General features: G+C 40.8%; 1 protein-coding gene across 7 annotated transcripts in view; it reads left to right on the forward strand.

Moving 5' to 3' along the window:
• erc2 (ELKS/RAB6-interacting/CAST family member 2) overlaps positions 1-24,745 on the forward strand; it is a 77,119-nt gene that overhangs the window by 12,049 nt on the left and 40,325 nt on the right. For all 7 annotated transcript variants that reach the window (XR_004559562.1, XM_034166480.1, XM_034166481.1 and 4 more), the window contains 3 exons: positions 15,404-15,838; positions 19,417-19,491; positions 22,562-22,717. Coding sequence is in view for 6 of the 7 variants with exons in the window: in XM_034166480.1 (XP_034022371.1) it covers positions 15,404-15,838; positions 19,417-19,491; positions 22,562-22,717 (666 nt within the window). In the remaining variant the exon portion in view is untranslated. The remainder of the gene's footprint in view (positions 1-15,403; positions 15,839-19,416; positions 19,492-22,561; positions 22,718-24,745) is intronic.

The raw sequence follows: 24,745 nt of genomic DNA on the forward strand, positions 1-24,745 counted from the left end.
GAAACATGGTGTCTAACCAGATCCTTACTCTGGATGGCATTACCCTGACCTCTAGTAATACTGTGAGAAATCTTGGAGTCATTTTTGATCAGGATATTTCATTCAATGCACATATTAAACAAATATGTAGGACTGCTTTTTTGCATTTGCACAATATCTCTAAAATTAGAAAGGTCTTGTCTCAGAGTCATGCTGAAAAACTAATTCATGCATTTATTTCCTCTAGGCTGGACTATTGTAATTCATTATTATCAGGCTGTCCTAAAAGTTCCCTGAAAAGCCTTCGGTTAATTCAAAATGCTGCAGCTAGAGTACTGACAGGGACTAGAAGGAGAGAGCATATCTCACCCATATTGGCCTCTCTTCATTGGCTTCCTGTTAATTCTAGAATAGAATTTAAAATTCTCCTTCTTACTTATAAGGTTTTGAATAATCAGGTCCCATCTTATCTTAGGGACCTCATAGTACCATATCACCCCAATAGAGCGCTTCACTCTCAGACTGCAGGCTTACTTGTAGTTCCTAGGGTTTGTAAGAGTAGAATGGGAGGCAGAGCGTAAGAGTAGAATGGGAGGCAGAGCCTTCAGCTTTCAGGCTCCTCTCCTCTGGAACCAGCTCCCAATTCGGATCAGGGAGACAGACACTCTCTCTGCTTTTAAGATTAGACTTAAAACTTTCCTTTTTGCTAAAGCTTCTACACTCAACAAAAATATAAATGCAACACTTTTGGTTTTGCTCCCATTTTGTATGAGATTAACTCAAAGATCTAAAACTTTTTCCACATACACAATATCACCATTTCCCTCAAATATTGTTCACAAACCAGTCTAAATCTGTGATAGTGAGCACTTCTCCTTTGCTGAGATAATCCATCCCACCTCACAGGTGTGCCATATCAAGATGCTGATTAGACACCATGATTAGTGCACAGGTGTGCCTTAGACTGCCCACAATAAAAGGCCACTCTGAAAGGTGCAGTTTTGTTTTATTGGGGGGGATACCAGTCAGTATCTGGTGTGACCACCATTTGCCTCATGCAGTGCAACACATCTCCTTCGCATAGAGTTGATCAAGTTGTCAATTGTGGCCTGTGGAATGTTGGTCCACTCCTCTTCAATGGCTGTGCGAAGTTGCTGGATATTGGCAGGAACTGGTACACGCTGTCGTATACGCCGGTCCAGAGCATCCCAAACATGCTCAATGGGTGACATGTCCGGTGAGTATTCCGGCCATGCAAGAACTGGGACATTTTCAGCTTCCAAGAATTGTGTACAGATCCTTGCAACATGGGGCCGTGCATTATCCTGCTGCAACATGAGGTGATGTTCTTGGATGTATGGCACAACAATGGGCCTCAGGATCTCGTCACGGTATCTCTGTGCATTCAAAATGCCATCAATAAAATGCACCTGTGTCCTTCGTCCATAACAGACGCCTGCCCATACCATAACCCCACCACCACCATGGGCCACTCGATCCACAACATTGACATCAGAAAACCGCTCACCCACACGACGCCACACACGCTGTCTGCCATCTGCCCTGGACAGTGTGAACCGGGATTCATCCGTGAAGAGAACACCTCTCCAACGTGCCAAACACCAGCGAATGTGAGCATTTGCCCACTCAAGTTGGTTATGACGACAAGACCCCGATGAGGACAACGAGCATGCAGATGAGCTTCCCTGAGATGGTTTCTGACAGTTTGTGCAGAAATTCTTTGGTTATGCAAACCGATTGTTTCAGCAGCTGTCCGAGTGGCTGGTCTCAGACGATCTTGGAGGTGAACATGCTGGATGTGGAGGTCCTGGGCTGGTGTGGTTACACGTGGTCTGCGGTTGTGAGGCTGGTTGGATGTACTGCCAAATTCTCTGAAACGCCTTTGGAGATGGCTTATGGTAGAGAAATGAACATTCAATACACGAGCAACAGCTCTGGTTGACATTCCTGCTGTCAGCATGCCAATTGCACGCTCCCTCAAATCTTGCGACATCTGTGGCATTGTGCTGTGTGATAAAACTGCACCTTTCAGAGTGGCCTTTTATTGTGGGCAGTCTAAGGCACACCTGTGCACTAATCATGGTGTCTAGTCAGCATCTTGATATGGCACACCTGTGAGGTGGGATGGATTATCTCAGCAAAGGAGAAGTGCTCACTATCACAGATCTAGACTGGTTTGTGAACAATATTTGAGGGAAATGGTGATATTGTCTATGTGGAAAAAGTTTTAGATCTTTGAGTTCATCTCATACAAAATGGGAGCAAAACCAAAAGTGTTGCGTTCATATTTTTGTTGAGTATAGTTAGGGCTGGATCAGGTGACCCTGAACCATCCCTTAGTTATACTGCTATAGACTTAGACTGCTGGGGGGTTCCCATGATGCACTCTTCCTGTTAAAAGGGAGTTTTTCTTTCCCACTGTCGCCAAGTGCTTGCTCACAGGGGGTCGTTTTGACCGTTGGGGTTTTTCCGTAATTATTGTATGGCTTTGCCTTACAATATAAAGTGCCTTGGGGCAACTGTTTGTTGTGATTTGGCGCTATATAAATAAAATTGATTTGATTTGATATTAAAACTGTACGATCAGCTGGAGTGACACTTTATCCTGTTTTAAGTTCCGAAAAGTCATTGAATCTTTCCAATGTGTTTTCAGCTTGCAGATTAATTTTAAGTAGGTACCTGAGCGCTCCATAATCTATATTTGTGTCCAGACTTCTTAAACATCAAGGTGATTGTCTTCATTTTTTAATAATTTAACAATATAATAATTAAGTCATAATTAAGTGTCACGTAAGCTTAAAATATACTCTATAAAATTAAAAACAGTTCTAACTGTGATCCTTATGCAAGTAGAATTTTTTTTTATACAGATAGAATTGTATTTTGTCTGCTGATAACAAAAACACCAGGCTATATTCTTCCATAAATATTCTATGGTAAGTTGTGTTGTGGTGTCACGGTGGTTTAGTGGTTAGCACTGTTGCCTCACAGCAAGAAGGCCATGGGTTCTCTTCCTGCCTGGGGCCTTTCTGTGTGGAGTTTGCATGTTCTCCCCATGTTCACATGGGTTCCCTCATGATTGTCCGGCTTGATCCCACTTCCAAAGACATGCTAGTTAGGTGAATTGGAAACTTCAAATAAACCGTAGGCCTGAAGGCATGTGTGGATGTTTGTCTTTCTATATGTGTCCTTGCGATAAACTGCTGTCCTGTCCAGGGTGTAAGCGGGTGTAGAAAATGAATGAAGTTGTTGTGTTCCTTTGTTTTGAAAAATTGTCCATGTGTTTATCTGTTAAAATATTATGTAAAAAAAAAAAGTTCTTAAGATTTGCAAATATAAATCAACCAGCTGCATAGATTTTTAAATTTAGTTTTAGGGTAGAATTAGCTACACATTTAATGCAATTTGTTAGATTTGACTAGTTTCAAATAAGCAAGTGTATCAAGTTCAGTTAAATTTATGTTAGTAAAACATGAATGAATGAATGAATTTATTTATTCATCACACAGATCAACAATAACAATAACTCATAAAAAGAACAACTTAACAGTATACCCGTGCATCTGAAAGGGTGTGGGCAGAAGTGAAGCTTATAAATACCATATGCATTGACAGAGATACTAAAACGCTTTTCTTGGGTATCATTTTCAGTTTGGCAAGTCGTCAGGGATCAATCCATCAATCTTTGAGTTTATAAACTGAACATCTGGTTCTCTGTAAACCGAAGCCTTTGTTTTACCTTAGGCCTGGTTCACACGTCAAGATTTTCAAATTGTCTGTAGGTTTCCAAAACCTGAGAGACCACACACATGAAGATAAAAATCATAGATCTAACAGTTTTGGTTGTACAGTGTGTGGTGTGCTGCCACATGGTAAAGACAACACACTACACACAAACAGATTTCACACATGAACATTCCCAGGTCAGACAGGAAATCTTGCAAAATCTGTTGAGACTAAATATGACTTCAGAGTAAACAAACAGAGTTTGCACTCTGATACATTGCAGCCTCGTTTAGTTATGTTTACTTGCTACCTCTCTTTAACATAAAGAACTCTTACAAGTTTTGGATGTTGAACTCAACTTTACAACTCAACTCAACTTGTTGAGTTCAACATCCAAAACTTGTAAGAGCTCTTTATGTTAAAAAGAGGTAGCCAGTAGACATAACTAAACACAGCTGCAATGTTTTAGAGTGTGTGAACTCTTTCTAAGGATACAAAAAGAAAAACATAAGGAGTAGGTTAAAGGAGTGGAGACAGCATGACCACCAGACTTTCTGGTGCACCATAACAGCTGTTTTGATTTCGAATTCCGCTCTGTGTGTCTGTTGCCTCACTTTCTGACTGGTTGTACGTCACATTCAGTGGGCTGCATGCTCGTTTGTGGTTGGGGGTCACCACACATGCTGCGATATTGGGCCAAAACAATCCAACATGTTGAATATGCCCAATTTGCGGCCTGAGCGGTCCTTACGAACATTGGGTGTGAAATCGGCATAATTATCTTGCTGTGTGAACCAGGCATTAGCTGGCAATGGTGTAGGATTTAGACCGCCAAACATTTGTAGGTCATTGGTTAGCATCTAAGGCCGGGTTCACACAGCAGGATAATTAGGCCGATATCGGACCCGATCTTCCCCTTCCGACAAGCTTAAGGACGCCCTGACAATCGTGATGATGCCAAAGATAATCTTATCAGATATTCCTCCTGTGTGTGGTGTGTTAAGAACATTCTGATCTGCTCGGAAGGATGCCAGGAGCGCTCCGATTGCAAATCGGGGATATTCAACATGTTGGATTTTTTTGGCCCGATATCGCAGTGTGTGTGGTGTCCTCCAACCACAAACAAGCATGCAGCTCACTGAATGTGATGTGCAGCTAATCAGAAAGTGAGGTGACGGACGCACGGAGCAGAAAATAAAATCAAAACAGCTGTTCTGACTTACAAGAAAGTTCGGTGGTCGCGCTGTCTCCACTCCTTTAAAGAACACCTTTTCTTTTTGTATCGTTTTTTCCCTCAGTTTGAAATAGTCCACAAAGTACCTCCGTTTGTTTACTCTGAAGTCACGTTTAATCTTGAGAGATTTTCTGTCTGAGCTGTGAACATTCGTGTGTGAAATCTGTTCGTGTGTGGTGTTGTTGTCCTTACCGTGTGGCTGAACACCACACAATGTACAACCAAACCTGTTAGATCCATGATTTTTTATCTTCACGTGTGTTGTCTCTCAGATTTTGGAAACCTAATGGTAATTTTAAGATCCTGCCGTGTGAACCAGGCTTAAGTCTCACAACCATACGGTAATGCTGCAGTCATATGTTGGTGGCAGAAAAACCGTCATAACATAATTTTTGTCATCTGCAGCTGTAGACTGTAGGTGACGTTGTTAGGCACTGTCTTTTTTTTATGCTGATGCCACAGACAATAATTTACTGAACTGAAAGATCCACAGATTTATAACGAGAAAAGGAAGCCCTGGCTCTGATGGCAGCTTAACAAGTTTACTTTTTGTGAAATTAAAGGTTAATTGCTTTCTGTAAATCACACAAATTCTGTAAATCACATGGACCTAATTAAAACTGAGTGACTTTCTGCACTTAAATAATCCATCTCTCGTCTGTGTTTCCTGCTCCTTAAGATAAAACAACATCCAGTTTGTCCTTGTCACTGTGATAAGTGACAAAAGTTGAAACTTTTTAACTTTTGACAGTGCACGGCTGCTGCAGTCATTACCAGAGGTGGTGGCATTTTTTATCAGCCTCTCATTGAAAACAATGTACCATCTTTTTATTGTCTGTTACTTACAACCAACTTGTGAACATAGCATTAGACAGCAAGCACCAGGACCCTAAAGACATGGACCTTCATCCTCCTGAAAAGATATCAGCTTCACCAACACTAAACACCTCTGTCCAGTGACCTAATGAGTCCATTAAGCCCTTGCTGGGGAACCACACACATGAATGCCACAATCAATAAATTAATCGATCAGTTAATTTTTCAACATTTTCAACACTTTCACTGGATACGTCTGGGAAATTATTGAAAGCCTGAATCTGATCCAGCACAATCACAAAACACAGAAACTGTGATTATGAAATTCCAGTACCAGTGGTGGGCATAGCTAACTAAAAAGTTAGGTTCGATAACCATTCCTCAGATAACTGAAAAGTTATTTTTTATGACGATAAACCGATAAACTGCTAAAAAATTATCTTTATTCATTGGTGGGCCCAGCTAACCAAAAAGTTAGCTTTGATAACATTAATCAGATAACTGAAAAGTTATCTTTTATGACGATAAACCGATAAACTGCTTAAAAAATTATCTTTCTTACAGATAACCGATAACTATTAGTATTGATTTGGACGCAGCCACATCATATTACACTGTCGGCTTCTGATAAACCAGTTTCACTTTAAGCACCGCAGGGGCTGCTGGGTAAATTCAAGGATCACAAACACAAAGAACACACGAAAAATGAATGAATAAAAAATAAAACCCCAAACACTGTCATCATCTTCCAAAAGCAGTCAAACACAGTATTAGAAGTCACAGTTTATCTCGGTATTAGATACACCATCATTTACGAGCTAAAAGCTGCTGCTTTTTTCACACGCTTTGAACCCTGTAGCTTAAACAACCGAAATACATCCATTAATGCATTGATTGGCACAGTAAAATACACATAGTAAATATAAATTCTTACCTGTTAGTTTCAGTGGGATTCATTTGAATGAATAAATAATCCACATAAAGTGTCCTTTTTAAAAATCCAATAGTGTCTAAACATGAAGAAACGTCCCTCCCTCTGTACACACAGGTGCACCATGAGCGCTCCTCTCCCCCACCGAGTCTTGGTGATTAAGTTACAGCCACAGAGAAATAAAATAATGTTAAAATTAGTCTGTTTTGTTTTTGTGTCGAGTGGACAAGTCACTGTAGCGTCCAAAGTGAACCTGAAGTACACTACCCACAATGCTCCCTGTGTCGACAGGCTAATCACGTCTTGTGCTTAATGATGATGCCATCAACAAGTGACAGGCAGCCAGTCTGCTTGGTGGCTATAAACACACAACAAATGGACTAAAATGTGTGAAAAGTGCTCTTTGACACAATCAGCTCTATTGTGTCACCTGCTGCTGCTCTAACTCCTGTTCTTCCTACAAGTAGTGATGAGTTCCTTAATCTCTTCATTGACAAAGTCAGAGTCATAAAAGCTAGTTTGCCGCTCTCATTGCCCGCTTGTTGTGATTCCTGGTATTTGGGACCTCCCACTCAATGCTGGACCTCTTTTAAGCTTGTTACAATTGAGGATATTCTATCTGTCATCAACATAATGAAACCAACCTCTGGTATTTTGGATGTAGTTCCTTTTAGATTGTTTATGAATGTTTTTGACTCTATTGGGCATTGTATTGTTAAAATTTTCAATATGTCTTTGTCGACTGGTGTGTTTCCTTGTTCTTTTAAACATGCTGTTGTGGAACCACGGCTAAAGAAAGCAGGATTGGACTCTATGGAACTGAAGAACTTTAGGCCAATATCAAAGACCCCCTTTTTGGCTAAAGTCTTGGAAAAGGTGGTCTGTGTCCAACTTAAATCATTTTTGCAGACTAACAACATCTATGACACATTTCAGTCCGGGTACCGTGAGTTTCATTCCACTGAAGCTGCCCTGTTGAAGGTGGCTAGTGACATTATGATGGGCGCTGATAGTGGTAAATGTTCTGTGCTGGTTTTATTGGATCTGTCATCTGCATTTGGTGGCATTTTGATTAATAGATTGCGGGATACGGTTGGCATGTCAGGTCCTGTATTAGAGTGGTTTAGCTCTTACTTGGTTGGTAGAACTTTTAGTGTTTCTGTGAACAGTGTGATGTCTGAATATGCTATCTTTTGTGGGGTGTCCCGCAGGGCTCAGTCCTGGGTCCGATTTTGTTCCTGCTGTATATCCTTCCTCTTGGTAAGCTGATCCAGCAGTTCTGCGATGTGTCCTACCATTTGTATGCCGATGACTTGCAGCTGTACTGTTCTTTTAAGACAACTGAAGCACAGAAAATTTGTTCTCTCATTAGTTGTCTCACTAAAATTACAGAATGGCTTACTGAAAACAGCCTGCAGTTGAATTCTAATAAGACTGAGACATTGATTGTAGCTCCAGATAGTGCTATGTCTGTCATTAAGAATCATCTTGGTAATCTGAGCAGCTCTGTTAAAGGCAGCCTGCGTAACCTGGGTGTCATTTTGGATGGAGGGATGTCTTTGGAACATCACACTAGGCAGCTCGTTAAGAACTGTTTTTTCCAAATTCGAAACATTTCCAAATTATGCAAAATGGTGGCTTTTAATGAGCTAGAGATGATTGTGCATGCATTTGTTTCTTCACGACTTGATTATTGTAACAGTCTCTTTACATGCCTCAGTAAGAAAGAGCTGGCCCGCCTGCAGGTAGTGCAAAATTCTGCTGCACGACTTCTTACCCGCGCCCACAGGAGAATGCATATTACTCCTGTCCTCAAGTCTTTACATTGGCTCCCTGTTTTTTACAGGATAAATTACAAAATCCTCGTGCTGACCTTTAGAGCTCTACATGGGCAGGCACCGGAATACATTAAGGACCTGATCCAGCCTTATGTTTCCAGCAGGAGTTTGAGGTCTTCCAATCAGAACCTGCAGATGGTTCCCCGAACTTGTTTTAAAACTCGAGGGGACAGATCTTTTAAAGCTGTGGCACCTCGCCTCTGGAATGAGCTTCCCTGTTCTCTTCGCTCACTGGATTCTGTAGATGTTTTTAGACAGCAACTAAAGACACATTTTTTTAAACTGGCATTTTAGTGTAAATTTATTTTATTGTTCTATATTTGTATGTGTTGTTTTTATTGTCTATTTATATCGTGTGAAGCACTTTGTGACCTTGGTCTTACTAAAATGTTTGTTTTTAGGGTTTGCAAACATTTTTGACCGTTAAACTTTACCAGCAAAGAAAATGTTAGCGGACTGAAAGTTATCACAACTAAATTTATCGGAAGATAATTGGTCCGCTGATGGTTTTAAAACTTATCTGAACAGCTAATCTGATAGCAAAAACATTAGCTTCGATAATTATCTGCTATCGGATTAGCTGAACTGTTCCCACAACTGTCTTTATTACAGATAACTGATCACTTTTAGTATTGATTTGGACGCGGGCACATCAGATTACATTGTCGGCTTCTGATAAACCAGTTTCAGTTTAAACACCGCAGGGGCTGCTATGTAAATTCAAGGATCACAGACACACATGAAAAATGAATGAATAAAAAAATAAAACCCCAAACACTGTCATCATCTTTCAAAAGCAGTAAAACACAGTATTAAAAGTCAGAGTTTACCTCGGTATTAGATACATCTTCATTTACGAACTAAAAAGCTGCTGCTTTTTTCACACGCTTTCACCCTGCCATTTAAACAACCCAAATATGTCCATTAATGCATTGATTGGCAGAGAAAAATACACGTAGTAAATATAAATTCTTACCTGTAAGTTTCAGTGGGATTCATCTGAAAGAATAATCATCCTGAGATTATCCAAAACGGTCTAAACAGTGAAGGAACATCCAGTCTGTACACAGCTGCACCGTGAGAGCTCCTCTCTCCCACCGCGTCTTGGCGATACCGTCAGCCACAAAGAAATAAAATAAAATGATGTTAAAATTAGTCCGTTATTGTGTCGAGCGGGCTTCTTACAGCCACCTACCACGCTGGTGAATGATCGCTGAGATTTTACAAAACCTTAACTCCTGGCAGCCGTAGTCATTTGTTTAGATGCGATGAAGTAATCCAGTGTTCTTTAGATATTTAAATCATTCTTTTGCACGATGTGTGATGGGTTTTGCAGCAGATTTCCAAGGGACAACACTGTAACGTCCAAAGTGAACCTGAACTACACTACTCACAATGCTCCCTGCGTCGACCGGCCAATCGTGTTTTCCGCTTAATGATGACATCATCAGCAAGTGACAGCCAGTCTGCCATAATAAACACATAACAGACGGACTAAAATGTTTGATTTTAGGGTTTACAAACGTTTTTGATGATTAAACTTTGCTCACTTTACCAGCAAAAAGAAAAAATGTTCGGAACTAAATTTATCGGAAAATAATTGGTCCGATGATGGTTTTATCTTATCTGAAAAGCTAATCTACTAGCAAAAAAGTTTGCTTCGATAATTATCTGCTATCGGATTAGCTGAACTGTGCCCACCACTGTCCAATACATATAATGAGGACAAACCCTATTGCATCTTGTGAACTTTGACGCACCAGTTCAATCTAAAGAGCAACTTTGTTTCTCCAATGTAATAGTCCATAGATGTACTGCCACCTGCTAGATGGTTAGTGGAAGTGCCTGCCTTGAGGATTATCAGTTAAGTTATGGATAATTAGTGGCTGCTGGAGAAATTGTCAAAAACTCACATGTACATAATTTGTTTAAATGGACTGCATTTTTTTATATAGTGCTTTTCCATCTGCATCAGCTGCTCAAAGCACTTCCTAGACACGCTGTGTGATCATCGTTGGCTTGATCGTGCCAACCATCTAAGTAGGTGGAAACCACAAGGAGAAACATAACACCCACTAGGTAGGGTAGGCAAATTCCAGAGAAAATATGCAGCAGAATGGGAAACTAATTACAATACACAGTAGTGTTCCTGGGAATAGTTCCAAAACTTATTGGAGTTCTATAAATTACGGATTGTACCTTATTTTTTGGAGTACATGTTGCATTAGTTACATCTGTCAAAAAATGAAGAAGAAAAAACATATATATAGTGCATCTGGAAAGTATGCAGAGGGCTTCACTTATTTCACATTTTATGTTATACAGCCTTATTCCAAAATGGATGAAATTCATTTTTCCTGTCAAAATTCTACTCACAACATCCCATAATGACAACATGAAAAAAATGAAATTTTTGCAAATTTACTAAAAAACAAACAAACAACAAACTAAGAAATCACACGTACATATGTATTCACACCCTTTGCTCAATACTTTTGGGCCCCATGAAAAGAAATCTTACTGAGCCACTCCCATATTATTTTGTCAGTGTTATATTCATATTAGGGGCCACTCTAGGACCCTGTCAATCATGGGGCCCCTAGAATCCTTCTCTTTATTTTCCCCTTTTTGGCACCCCTGCTTTGCTGATGCATCTTTGGCAGGAATTACAGCCTCACGTCTTCTTGAATATGACACTACAAGCTCGGCGCACCTATCTTTTGGCAGTTTTGCCCATTCCTCTTAACAGCACCTCTCAAGCTCCATCAGATTGGATGGGGAGCATTGGTGCACAGCCATTTTCAGATCTCTCCAGAGATGTTCAGTCAGATTCAGGTCTGCGCTCTGGCTGGGCCACTCAGGGACATTCACAGAGTTGTCCTGAGGCCACTCCTTTTATATCTTGGCTGTGTGCTTAGGTTCATTGTCCTGCTGAAAGATGAACCGTCGCCCCAGCCTGAGGTCATAAGGGCTCTGGAGCAGGTTTTCATCCAGGATGTCTCTGTACATTGCTGTGTTCATCTTTGCCAAACTCCAGGTGGGCTGCCATGTGCCTTGTATGAAAGAGTGGCTTCCGTCTGGCCACTCTACCATACAGGCCTGACTGGTGGATTGCTGCAGAGGAAGTTGTCCTTCTGGAAAGTTCTCCTCTCTCCACATAGGAATGCTGGAGGTCTGACAGAGTGACCATCAGGTTCTTGGTCACCTTCCTGAATAAGGCCCTTCAACCCGGTTGCTCAGTTTAGATGGGTGGCCAGCTCTAGGAAGAGTGCTGGTGGATCCGAACTTCTTCCATTTACAGATGATGGAGGCCACTGTGTGCATTGGGACCTTCAAAGCAGCAGAAATTTTTCTGTACCCTTCCACAGATTTGTGCCTTGAGACAATCCTGTCTCGGGGTCTACAGACAATTCCTTTGAGTACATGCTTGGTTTGTGCTCTGATATGCACTGTCAACTCACTCACTCACTCACCTTCAACCGTTTACTCCAATTAAGGGTCACGGGGAGCTGCACCCTATCCTTGCAGTCACTTGGCATGAGGCAGGGTACACCCTGGACAAGACGCCAGTCTCTAGCTGTGGGACCTTATACAGTGCCCTCCAAAAGTATTAGAACACTTGGTATTTCACACATTTAATTTGATTATGCCATTTCAAATACAAAAAATAAATAAATAAATAAATTTCTAAAATTATCTTCTTTAATTCAAACTAAAAGCAAATCTCTACAAGTTGATATAATTAATTTAAAATATAAAAGCCAAGATGATGGGTTGCATAAGTAATGGACTGTAAACTGTAAATAATTAGTCTTACTGCCAGTTTTTTTCAGACATGGATGGGGATGGATGGGACCTTTTCCATGTCATTTTATTTACATCAGCTATGAAGAAATACAAACAGTACGGCACTCTATGGTAAATCTGTATGGAGTAGACAGTTCTCAAAAACTAACTGACTGTGCAAGAAGGAGAAGAGTGAGGAAAGCCACCAAGACACCCAGACAACCCAGAAGAATTTATAGGCCTCTGTGGCTGTAATTGGAGAAATTGTGCATAGTGTATGTATCCCCAGTTATACAGCTTCATGATAAAGAGGTATAGATGAGGATTTTCTTAAAAAGAAGACCTGAAAGTTCAGTTACCATTTGCCAGAAGGTATGTCTGAGATACAAGCCTAGATTTGATGTTGTGGTGAAAGAAATGCCAAGTGTTCCAATACTTTTGGAGGGCTCTGTATGTAGACAGGGCCTGTGTACATACAGGGTCTCTCGCAGGGCCACATATAGACATACAAACACATTCACACCTGCACGCACAATTTAAGTTACCGATTCACCTAACCTGCATATCTCTGGATGGGGAAGCAAGCCAAAGGAGGGAAGGAACCCACGCAAACATGGGGAAAACATGCAAACTCCACACAGAAAGGCCACAGGTGGGAACTGAGCCCATGACCTTCTTGCTGTGAGGCAACAGTGCTAAACACTAACCTACTGTGCTGTAATTAATGTTGTAGTGTGAGGGAAAGGACTCAGAGTTAACTGCTTCCTGCCTCCACCGAACAGATGAAAATGTAATTTGTAGGACCTGGATGCACAGGCTGCTTCGGTATAGAGCTAAATGTGCGCATGTTTACTTCACTAAATGCAAACAACTTTTTCAAATAATTGATTATACAGTTGAGCAGCACGGTGGCTTTGTGGTTAGCCCTGTTGCTTCACAGCACAAAGGTCTTGGGATCACTACCCACCCCTGGCCTTTCTGTGTGGAGTTTGCATGTTCTCTTGTTTGTGTGGGTTCTATCTGGGTGCTCCGGCTTCCTCCCACATCCAAAGACATGCAGGTTAGGCAAATTGGAAACTTTGATATTTGCTCTGGGTGTGCTTGCGGGTGTGAATGTGTTTGTCTATACGTGACCCTCCGACAGATTGGCGTCCTGTCCAGGGTGTACTCTGCCTCACACCCTATGACTGCTGAGATGGGCTCCAGCCTCCCACCCCGCCCCATGACTCTTAAGCAGGTATAGAAAATGGATGGATTATACAGTTAGCCTTACTATAGCATTGCCATCCTCCTCCACTGTGTTGGTCCTGCAAAGTGCAAACAAATAAAGTGCCAAGTCTGGGTTCATTCACTCAAACCTAACCTCTCCTTTTCATTTAGATCACTGTCCGGGAACAGTGTTCAGTTGTCATTCATGTAGACAGTGCCATCTTTTGGCTGTAGTTGATAATGCAGTATATTTTGACATAAAAGTTGCTTTGAAATATGTCGCAGAGCCAAACCAAACAAGCAAAAAAGAAATGGAAAAAAAAAAGGCAAGACTTAAGGGGCTTTCACAGTGGAAGCGTTGACGGCATTAGAAGTGTCTCGAATCGGTCTAAAATGCATTATTTTCAATGAGATGCGTCGCTTTTTTGATGTGGCAGAAGAATCACATCAAAACTGAGCTAAAGCGATGCGCATTGACACTTGTCGGCAAGCTGGCATGGTCAAAGTTCAACCCAATCCAACTTTCGCTGCTGTGTGCTGTGATGTAGCTTTGCACTGTCCAATAGAAATGAGGCATTAGGATAAAACATGGAAGACTGCAATGCAGAAACCACTGATCTGTATATAACACTGTGTTATATACAGATCAGTGGCAGAAACGTGTCACAGAACTGCTCATTTATACACAGCGGTTTTCTGAAGAAAATCCTTGCAAATGTTTTTTAACCTCAAAATTAATTTCTCAGTATTTCTCACCTCAGACTAAGCTGCAGAACTAAGCTCCGTTGGTCAAACTGGGTGCTTGTATATGTTCAAAACGGAGGAATTTCAGATTGAATTGGTCTGCCCGGCTGCCTGCCTCGCTCTGCCTGGGGATGAGGCGTGAATTCCGGCTCCTCTGTGCAGCTCTGCATGCTGTCGTGGTTTGATCAATACCCCACCAAGTCATCAGTCCTCCCTCGGCTTGGCGTCATTATGAAAAGTAGCTGAAAAAAAGCTTCTCCTAGCAGGATGATGGGAGAATTGTTCTACAGCTGTTTTAAGCTTTTTTTTTTGTGGTTCTACAGATGCAAATCCAAGATGGCGATCACTCAACTTTTACGACCTTTGGAAAAATCCAGAGTGTGATGTAGAAATCTCTGCCCCACTTGCCATATCCAGTGCAACGCATCTGACGTCACTGAAATGTTGGGAGGCGGTAACTGCCGCGTCTGATGCCTTCAATCTGAAAGGCCCATTACAGTCTAGAACGGGTGGCCAAGTTAGGTCCTCGAGAGCCACATTCCTGACACTCTTAGTTGTCTCACGTGTGTTGGAGCAGTGAGACAACTAAGAGTGTCAGGAATGTGGCTCTCGAGGACCTAACTTGGCCACCCCTGGTCTAGAAAATACGATAACTCAAATCACAAGGTTGATGGATCAATCTCTGACTGCTTCTATATGTAAAATAGTCCTTCAGCAAGACACTGATCCCCAAATTGCTCTGCATCCCAACCAGATGAAACCAAATGTGACAAAAAGCTGAACAGTGTATTCCACCAGTGTTTGTCAAACCTATCAGTATGATTTAAAGATGAACAAATAGTATTTTATGACAATAAACTTTAAATTGAACTACTTTGAATAATGATTTTTTTTTTCTTATAAATCAGATTTAACATCTCTTTGAGTCAACATGTTAGTCAAAGTTAGGCAATTAATGCCCGTGAGTAAACTCAAAACTTTAATTTTTTTTTGTTTTTATTTTGTTCACAGTGTATATTCTATGCATTCCATTGTAAACTTTATATCAATATGAAAAATAATGTTTGTGTTGTGTGTGCATGAATCCGCCTGATCTTGCACATGCACCTTATCTTGCAGCATCTTCAGATGACCATTCAAGCTCTGCAAGATGAACTTCGCACACAACGGGACCTCAACCACTTGCTGCAGCAAGAGAGCGGCAACCGCTCTGGTTCTGAACACTTCACCACCATTGAGCTGACAGAGGAGAACTTCCGTCGGCTGCAGGCTGAACATGACCGGCAGGCTAAGGAGCTGTTTTTGCTGAGAAAGACCCTGGAGGAGATGGAGCTGAGGATCGAGACCCAGAAACAAACACTGGGTGCCAGAGATGAGTCCATAAAGAAACTGCTGGAGATGCTGCAGAGTAAAGGTCTGCCACCAGGGCCCGGCCGTGCATCAGAAGAGGAGGAGCAGGAGAGAGCCAGGCGCATTGCTGAGGCAGAGGCTCAGCTCGGACACCTGGAGGTCATTCTAGATCAGAAGGAGAAGGAGAACATTCACCTGAGAGAGGTATTATGTAGGCAGGGTTATGATAATATATTTAGGTTTTACACCTGTACCCCAGAAGGTGGCATCATACTCTGCAATGTCTGTCTGTTGATGTCAGCTGTCTATTTTCTGCTTAAAAATAACCCCAAACCAATAACAAAATATAAAATACACAAAGTCATATAATTAGGATGTGATTAAAACCATATGTCAACTGTTGTTTTTGATCTTTTTTCTAGGTCAGAGACCACAGTCAATCATCTGACAGCTATTTTCTATGTAAATATTTAGGGTCCAGCCAACAAGTGCAACATTAAATGGACAATCCAAACTTTTACACATTGGGGTAGAGGCAATTTTACGATTAAATGTGCAATTCGTAGTGGGTGGTAATGTGACGTAGACAGCAGTACATAAATGAGAATTTTGTACATTAATCGCAGTAAGCACAAATTGAAATGAAATCAACCACTTAAGTTACAAGGCACATCTTTACCCAGATCTAATATACATGGAAGACAACTCACTCCTCAAATAGCAGTATATTTTATTGATTTATTTAATGCTGTCCATATTATATTTACTATAATTTCTGTAAAATTTGTCTGTTTTATTTTAAAATGTGATTATACTTGGCACTGTTACACATCCTCTGACAGGCTGTTCCATCAATCAATCAATCAATCAACTTTTTTCTTATATAGCGCCAAATCACAACAAACAGTTGCCCGAAGGCGCTCCATATTGTAAGGCAAGGCCATACAATAATTATGAAAAACCCCAACGGTCAAAACGACCCCCTATGAGCAAGCACTTGGCAACAGTGGGAAGGAAAAACTCCCTTTTAACAGGAAGAAACCTCCAGCAGAACCAGGCTCAGGGAGGGGCAGTCGTCTGCTGAGACTGGTTGGGGCTGAGGGAAAAAACCAGGAAAAAGACATGCCGTGAAGGGGGGCAGAGATCGATCACTAATGATTAAATGCAGAGTGATGCATACGGAGCAAAAAGAGAAAGAAACAGTGCATCATGGGAACCCCCCCACAATCTACGTCTAAAGCAGCATAACCAAGGGATGGTCCAGGGTCACCCGATCCAGCCCTAACTATAAGCCTTAGCGAAAAGGAAAGTTTTAAGCCTAATCTTAAAAGTAGAGAGGGTATCTGTCTCCCTGATCTGAATTGGGAGCTGGTTCCACAGGAGAGGAGCCTGAAAGCTGAAGGCTCTGCCTCCCATTCTACTCTTACAAACCCTAGGAACTACAAGTAAGCCCGCAGTCTGAGAGCGAAGCGCTCTAATGGGGTAATATGGTACTACGAGGTCCCTAAGATAAGATGGGACCTGATTATTCAAAACCTTATAAGTAAGAAGAAGAATTTTAAATTCTATTCTAGAATTAACAGGAAGCCAATGAAGAGAGGCCAACACGGGTGAGATATGCTCTCTCCTGCTAGTCCCCGTCAGTACTCTAGCTGCAGCATTCTGAACCAACTGAAGGCTTTTTAGGGAACTTTTAGGACAACCTGATAATAATGAATTACAATAGTCCAGTCTAGAGGAAATAAATGCATGAATTAGTTTTTCAGTTTTCCATGTATCCACCACGCTCCTTGTAAACGAGAATTTTCTCAAATCCAGACGTGGCTTTTTTAAAATGATTTCAAGCTGTGGCCCTTCTGATATCTTCTGACATTCACTTGAAGGTTTACAATACATTTACAATAAATCATTTATTTAATTCTGTGTATAAGGAGGCAGACGCCTATGTGTTGCTGGAACAGCAGTCTGTCAAGTGCCATAAAATAATGCCAAGGTTTCAAAGTTGCAGAATACAGATGCAGTCAGCACCCGCTCAATTTCCTTTTGACTTTTCTTTTTGATCAAGTTGCCTGTGCAAACCTCACCGATTTGCATGTTCCCTCCAAGAATTTTGAGCACTCATGTGGACAAACCCCAAATTGCATGTTCATAAAGGCTAACACACTAAAAATTGACAATTGACACTATTATGCACATTTAACAGACTCACTGTTAGTAACACAGCATACAGGTGTATTTGTGATTGCAATTGTTTTTGTGCATGTTTTTACACATACAAACTTTTAGTAAATCAGACAACTAAAGGTTGGCCACTAAAGAGTGGGTTAATGCTGTCCTGTGCAAAGAAATAACCATCATACCCTCTGCATACACTAAGTATAAACAATATAATACAGAAAGATTTTTACAAATGACCTTAAATGATTGGACAGATGTTGACCCCCTACCATCCACAGGCAAGCGGTTCCATAAGGTGGGCATGATTATAAAAGTAAGCCTTCATCCTGAGATCACAGAAAGCTGGTTGGCACTTATTAGTCAAGTTCACTACATTCAGCTACTAGCTTTCATTGGAATTTTGTGGAGATCTGCAAAACTATACATTTTTGAAAAGTGCATATGATCGTCAATCAGAAAATGGCCCATTACATTTTTTTCTGCAAGACACCATAGATTTATTCACAGCTGTTTGTTATGCTTGCCAAGAGGAATTGCTGTTTGTCTGTACTGCAAAACCTTCCACTTCCTAAAACTCAACAACTGTAAAACTCTCAAAATCAAAATTTTTATACATTAATACTGAGAGGTCAAAGCTCTGCCTGCCAAAAATCCAAATTATGCTAATTACAAATATATATGAAAAAACATGAAAGATATATATAAGATATACCTTACTGAATTTTCATGGAGGAAAAATACACGTACCGTAAAAGTTGGTTTAGAGGTTGATGATTGTATATATATATATATATATATATATATATATATATAAAGAAAAAGTCACTGCATAAAAATTGTGTAAAAACTCGACGGAGAACTTTAATGCACATGGCCACAGAGTTACGGAGTTGGAGAAGCATAAATCATGCTGTAGGATTTTAAGGTACCACTCCACAGTGGATGTAGGAAAAAAGAGTGACTCTACCAAATGTAACCTTTTTAATACACATACATAATGTCCGCTGCATATTTAAGGCAGGATTCCCATATATGAGAGAGAGAGAGGATTGTTTCCGTTTTATATGTATAACGAATTTTGTCTGTTTTGTACAATAACAGATTTTGTCCGTTTTATACATATAACAGATTTCTATTACGTATAACGGACAAAATTCGCTGGTCCACCTGAATCAATTATATGTGAGTTTTACTGCATAGCTTTCCATTTTGCAATTCTTTATTTTGTCATTAGTTTTTCTTTGTCATTTAAGTGAAATGGGAACAGCAGGGATGTTTGTAATCATCTTTAAAATATTAGGTGTATTTTGCATTTAATTGATAGCACAGTAAAGAGTGACATGAAACACGGTGCACAAGCTTAGAAATCAAATCAGCCACATTGTAAACTGCAAGTTGCACGGTGTGTTTTTACACTGTAACCCCTCAGGCCACCATGTCCCTGCTTTCTCTAGCTGTTTCAATGAGAAACTACAAAATACTTTATTTGCATGGAAAATCCAACCTGTACATGGTATACTCAGTACAATTTTTACTTATTAGGTGTTTTTTGTGTGTTGTGTCACACCAAATTGTGTTGCTAAATGTTGTTTCTTTTCTGTAAGGAACTGCACAGGAGAAATCAGCTACATCAGGATCCAAGCAAAACCAAGGCCCTGCAGACCATCATAGAGATGAAAGTAAGAACCTGACCATGACCAAAGACAGGTGTAAAGAACACAAAATAATACTTCAGATAATGCGTACTGCAGTGACTGATGTTTAGTTTATTATTGTGGATGTGAGAACTACTGTATAAGGCATCAAACTACTACATCAAGCATGGCATGGAAAGTCTAGAAATGTTGACAGATGGGTTGTGGGTGCATCCGCCATTCACACACATCATGCGGCATGTGCACACTGAGATACACAATGGCTGTCATTCTGAGCCGCACCAGCTGAGTCATTATTGTCTGTCGTGTTTCTCTTACGCACACTGTGCATCAAGGCAAAACAGTTGAGTAAATATTAACAAGAGCTAAAAACATTTTTGGTTCAGCAGACAGTCATACCAAAGTGCACACAGACTGTTTCACATCACTTCAGTCTGTTTTTGTACGTACCAGCATGGTTCAACGCTTCCAAATGTTACGGCAGACAGGAGAAATTTGGTGACAAATGTTCACAGTAGTATAGTGAAAAAGTCTTAAGCATGCTTGGGGTCTATCTTATAGCAGGTGAAAAGTAGCACACAGTGCAGCGCACAGTGTCTGCAAGGTTCCAACTGATGCAGTTGTTATTTTCACTCCCAGCACCAACGTTGTTTCAATAGCAAGAGCGCACTTTCACTCATCTGCGCACCTGTGAGAGACCTAGTTTTAAAAGGTGTGGTTAGGCGCAGTTTTGGGGTGTTGCTATCACAGGCAAGTCAAAGACTGCAAAAATAAATAAATAAACGAATCTAAAGTCGAGTGCAGCGTCTTTTTACCATTTATACAGTGCCATTTTCAGATGCGCTTTTACACAGGTGTGTTCACTCCACAATCCATCTGAACACTGCTTATATACACACAGGGATGCATATTAGCACATGAAACTGCAATGAAACTGAATTCCAAACAAAAACAAAAACTGAAATAAAAGTAAACACTCATGGAAAAATACCAAACTTCTCCTTACTGCTTCACCTCAGGGAGCTTTAGTGACTCACACACTTGGATGCTTTATGCTCCGATCAGCTTCCTCACCAGAGCACCTCTCGCTGAGTCTGCAGATAGGAATGTGTCAGTTTCCTTTGCACCCAGCTTATGTAGTCAATAACAGATGACATGACTTGTTTAATTTATTGTAGACCCAAAATACACCTATGATTATTTACCTGACAAAACACAACCCTGTTGTGCCCTGTGCCTTAGTATGCATTCAGATTACATGTCCTATAATTTGCAAACTAGATTTGGACATGCTCAAAATGCACTTTACACTGTGTGCTACACATAGTCAAGACAGGTGGTCTTGTGTTTCTTTCTAATTTTTCTATAATTTTCTTCATTGGTATATCAGTAAAATACAAAATTTTAACATTTCAAATGTTTATTTAAAATGTTATTGAGAATTTAATCTATTTTATTAAAGCAACTTGGCTGAAAAAAGTAAGAACACGATGTTCTCCTAAAAATAAGGTAATGGGTAATCACATGAGAGATTTATTTTGTCCAGTCTTTATTGTAAAATATTTGATATGTCCCTGTTATTTTGTTGCAGTGTATTTGCTGTGTGAAGTGTTTTGCACAGTACTCCACATACACTATGTAGGAATATTTTAAGAGGCTCCACCCACCTCCACTGCCTGATGTACAGTCTCAAAGGAGGTCATATATTTTTCACTTTCTGCATATGTGCATGTGAGTGTGTTTGATTCTTTATGTAATATGCAAATATATAAAACATGCCCATGCGCTGTTACATAATCGTGTCTGTTCAAATGAGTGAGTGCCTGGCTGGCAGTAGGAGAAAACAGGGCCATCCAGCTTCTGATCTTGAAATCATCCTCACTGCAGAGGACTGACATCACTTCCTCAAAATAAATCATGACATCATCGCTGAACTAACACAGCCCCTCTCGCTCGGCTGAATCGACGCTGCATGCGCAGGCCCCAGCCTCCGCTGGCGTCGCAGCCATGTGACAGCTTGGCGGTGGGATCCTGTTGATTTGCGTCCACTGTGAGGGAAGACCCGCCTCCTGTGCTCCTGTTCTGTGCAGGAAGACCCTGCAACTCTCCCCCTTTTCTCACTGTGTCGATGCTGATGGAAGCAGGAATAATCCTCCCTCCCTTTCTCCTTATATCCCTCCCGCCCTCTCCTCCTCACTCACAGGAGACAGTGCACAGTATATTGCCTGCCTGCCGCTACCATGGAAACAGGTGTGGTTGTTTATGACAGTGAGAGACTAGTGTGCAGGAGATAGACACACAGAGGGAAAGATTTACTGACCACTTCGGTGATTACATGTCGATGGAATAAAATGGCTCTCATTTGAAGGTATGGCGTCTTGCATCTTTTGCACTGAGGTTTGTCTTGTAACGTGCCGCGCGGGAGACTGAGATAAGATGCATTGCAAGGGCAAAGTGCAACTGCAATGGTCATGCATTGACGTTGACTCATGTGATCCATTTAAGATAGTCATTATTCCTCGTTACTGCGTCTTACCCATGTTCCTCTGCAGCGGACTAAGACTAAACCTGTTCACGGCCACAAGTTCACAAGTTCAGAGCCACTAGGAACAGAGAAAGAGGAAGACAGGAAGGTTGCTCTATGCTCCGCTGGAGAGGGAGATGGACCATGACTAATTTTAAAGATGTTGTATTATTTATTTAAAAAGCATGAAGCTAAAGCTGCACTCACAGTCGCAGTCCACAGACTGGATCCTGCACATCATCGGCAAGCAGCTACGGCAAAGCACGGCCGCTACTTTTCAACCTTTTTCTCTTCGGTCAGCGTGATCACTCTGTGCTGGATGTCTGCTCAATATTTCCCAATGGTGATTAATCCTCTAAGCAGCTCCAAGGAGCTTGGCAGAAGGCTTCGAAATGTACCGACAGGCACTGCAGTCATATTCGGCTTCAATCAATCTGTCCCTCTCCCTCCTTCTCTGCCACTTGTCTTTCCTGGACTTGTTCTCTTGTTGAGTTGGATTTGCAGCATATAAGTTTTTGCACACGACAGTTTGGATTTTGAGGTGTGTCTTTTCTGCATGTTTCCGCACAGGACACCAAAATTGCCTCCCTGGAGCGCAACATACGGGATTTGGAAGATGAGATCCAAATGCTGAAGGCAAACGGCTTACTGAACACTGAGGACCGTGAAGAGGAGATCAAGCAGATGGAGGTCTACAAGAACCACTCAAAGTTTATGAAGACAAAGGTAGACTTTCCTGCACTGTACATGCACACGCAGAAATACTGACCGAGATAATTCATGCACCACATGCAGTGTATCTGTGGCTCAGTGTGCACATTTGTGCAGGTTATATAGACGTGTGCAAAAAATATTGTACTGCTGTAATAAGCATTTATCAAAGCCACCCTTAGCACAGCTTGAACCTCCAAAAAAGACACAAAGCATTCTGTGCTTTATAAAAGAACAACATTTGTTCTCCAACTGATGTTCACGTGCCAAATCGAATAAAGTTAATTAGTTATCTGTCTGTTGAAAGATAAATGTCATCAGTGGATCTTCATATTGTGAAAGGTTTGGATAAAATGGGACTGAAATAAAAAAAATGAACCTATATTTTGCATGTAGAGAAAATGTTGCACTTGCTTTTAAACAGTCACATTCACAAACAATAAAATATGAACCCATTTTTTTATATATATTAACATGGTGCAAGAAATTAACACTTGACTCCTGACTTTTATCGTTGGCCGATTGTAACCACTATCAAATTACTACTTTCTATCCAATGTAACTGCCAAGTTTGATCAAAATCAGATTAGGTGTTCTTAAGATATCTTGACAGCATTCTTATAGTACACACATGCATACTTACACTAACCACAGCAATTATAACCGCACATGCCTTCGGTGGCAACACTGATAAATAGGCCCACCGTGGAACAAACTGCATTTTTAAGTTGGATCTCAGTTTCTTGAGTCATTTTCAAGAAGACAGCTACCCTATACAAAATGAATTAGTCCACAATGTAAGCAGTATCTTGGGCAAAATCATTATTTAAACTTACCATTACATTCAAATACTGTTGAAATTTCATTATAAAAACCTGAACGTTTTATAATTCTGTAACTATGATTTAGAAACCCCTATCATAAGCACAAGCGTCGGTGTCTACCACACCTTGGCTTTGTAAATGAAAGAAACTGATAAACAAGCAAGCAAAACTGAAGCACATGTAAGTTCAACCACACCTGCTACTAATTTTCATTGTGCAAGTGGTGATAAGGTTACACTCAACAACAAGTGCAGACATGTCCAGCAGGTGGCAAACATATATGTATTTAGTATTTTACATAAGCAAAACAGAGCTGCTTTTTGGACTGATCTGATGCATCAAAGCTCACCACAATTTAATCAGTTTATTCTCATTATATTAGCTTTTAATTTTGAGACATAAAAGATGATGGTATTTATTGTTGTGTAGTTATTGTGTTCACAAACTAGAGGACTCATTTATCTATTTATTCACTATTTACAACGTACATGCCTAAGACTTGAAAAGGGTCATTATAGAGTTCCATAACAAGACACCTGGTGACCTATATGAGCATTTCTGAGTCTTTGAAAGCAAACCATCTACTTGAAATCTGGGATGGACTCACAGGTTGATGTACTGCTCCTCAAATTAATTTCTCAGTTCCAGATCAAGCAATTTTTGTTATTTTAATTTTAGACCTCATTTCATTAATCATGATTAGAGACGGTGTGTGATGTATAATGAATGAATGGGAGCCCAAATGCATTTTTAATGAGAAAAAGTGATTTGGTAGAAAATGTGCAAAAGCTAAAACACACACACACACACACACACACACACACACACACACACACACACACACACACACACACACACACACACACACACACACACACACACACACACACACACACACACACACACACACACACACACACACACACACACACACACACACACACACACACACACACACACACACACACACACACAGGGGAGGAGGTGATGGTCTAGTGGTTAAGGTGTTGGGCTTGAGACCAGAAGATCCTGGGTTCAAATCCCCGCCTGACTGGAAAATCACTAAGGGCCCTTGGGCAAGGTCTTTAATCCCCTATTGCTCCCGGTGTGTAGTGAGCGCCTTGTATGGCAGCACCCTGACATCGGGGGTGAATGTGAGGCATAATTGTAAAGTGCTTTGAGCGTCTGATGCAGATGGAAAGCGCTATATAAATGCAGT

Source organism: Thalassophryne amazonica, chromosome 3 (genome assembly GCF_902500255.1).
Source record: "Thalassophryne amazonica chromosome 3, fThaAma1.1, whole genome shotgun sequence".
NCBI classification, from domain to species: domain Eukaryota; kingdom Metazoa; phylum Chordata; class Actinopteri; order Batrachoidiformes; family Batrachoididae; genus Thalassophryne; species Thalassophryne amazonica.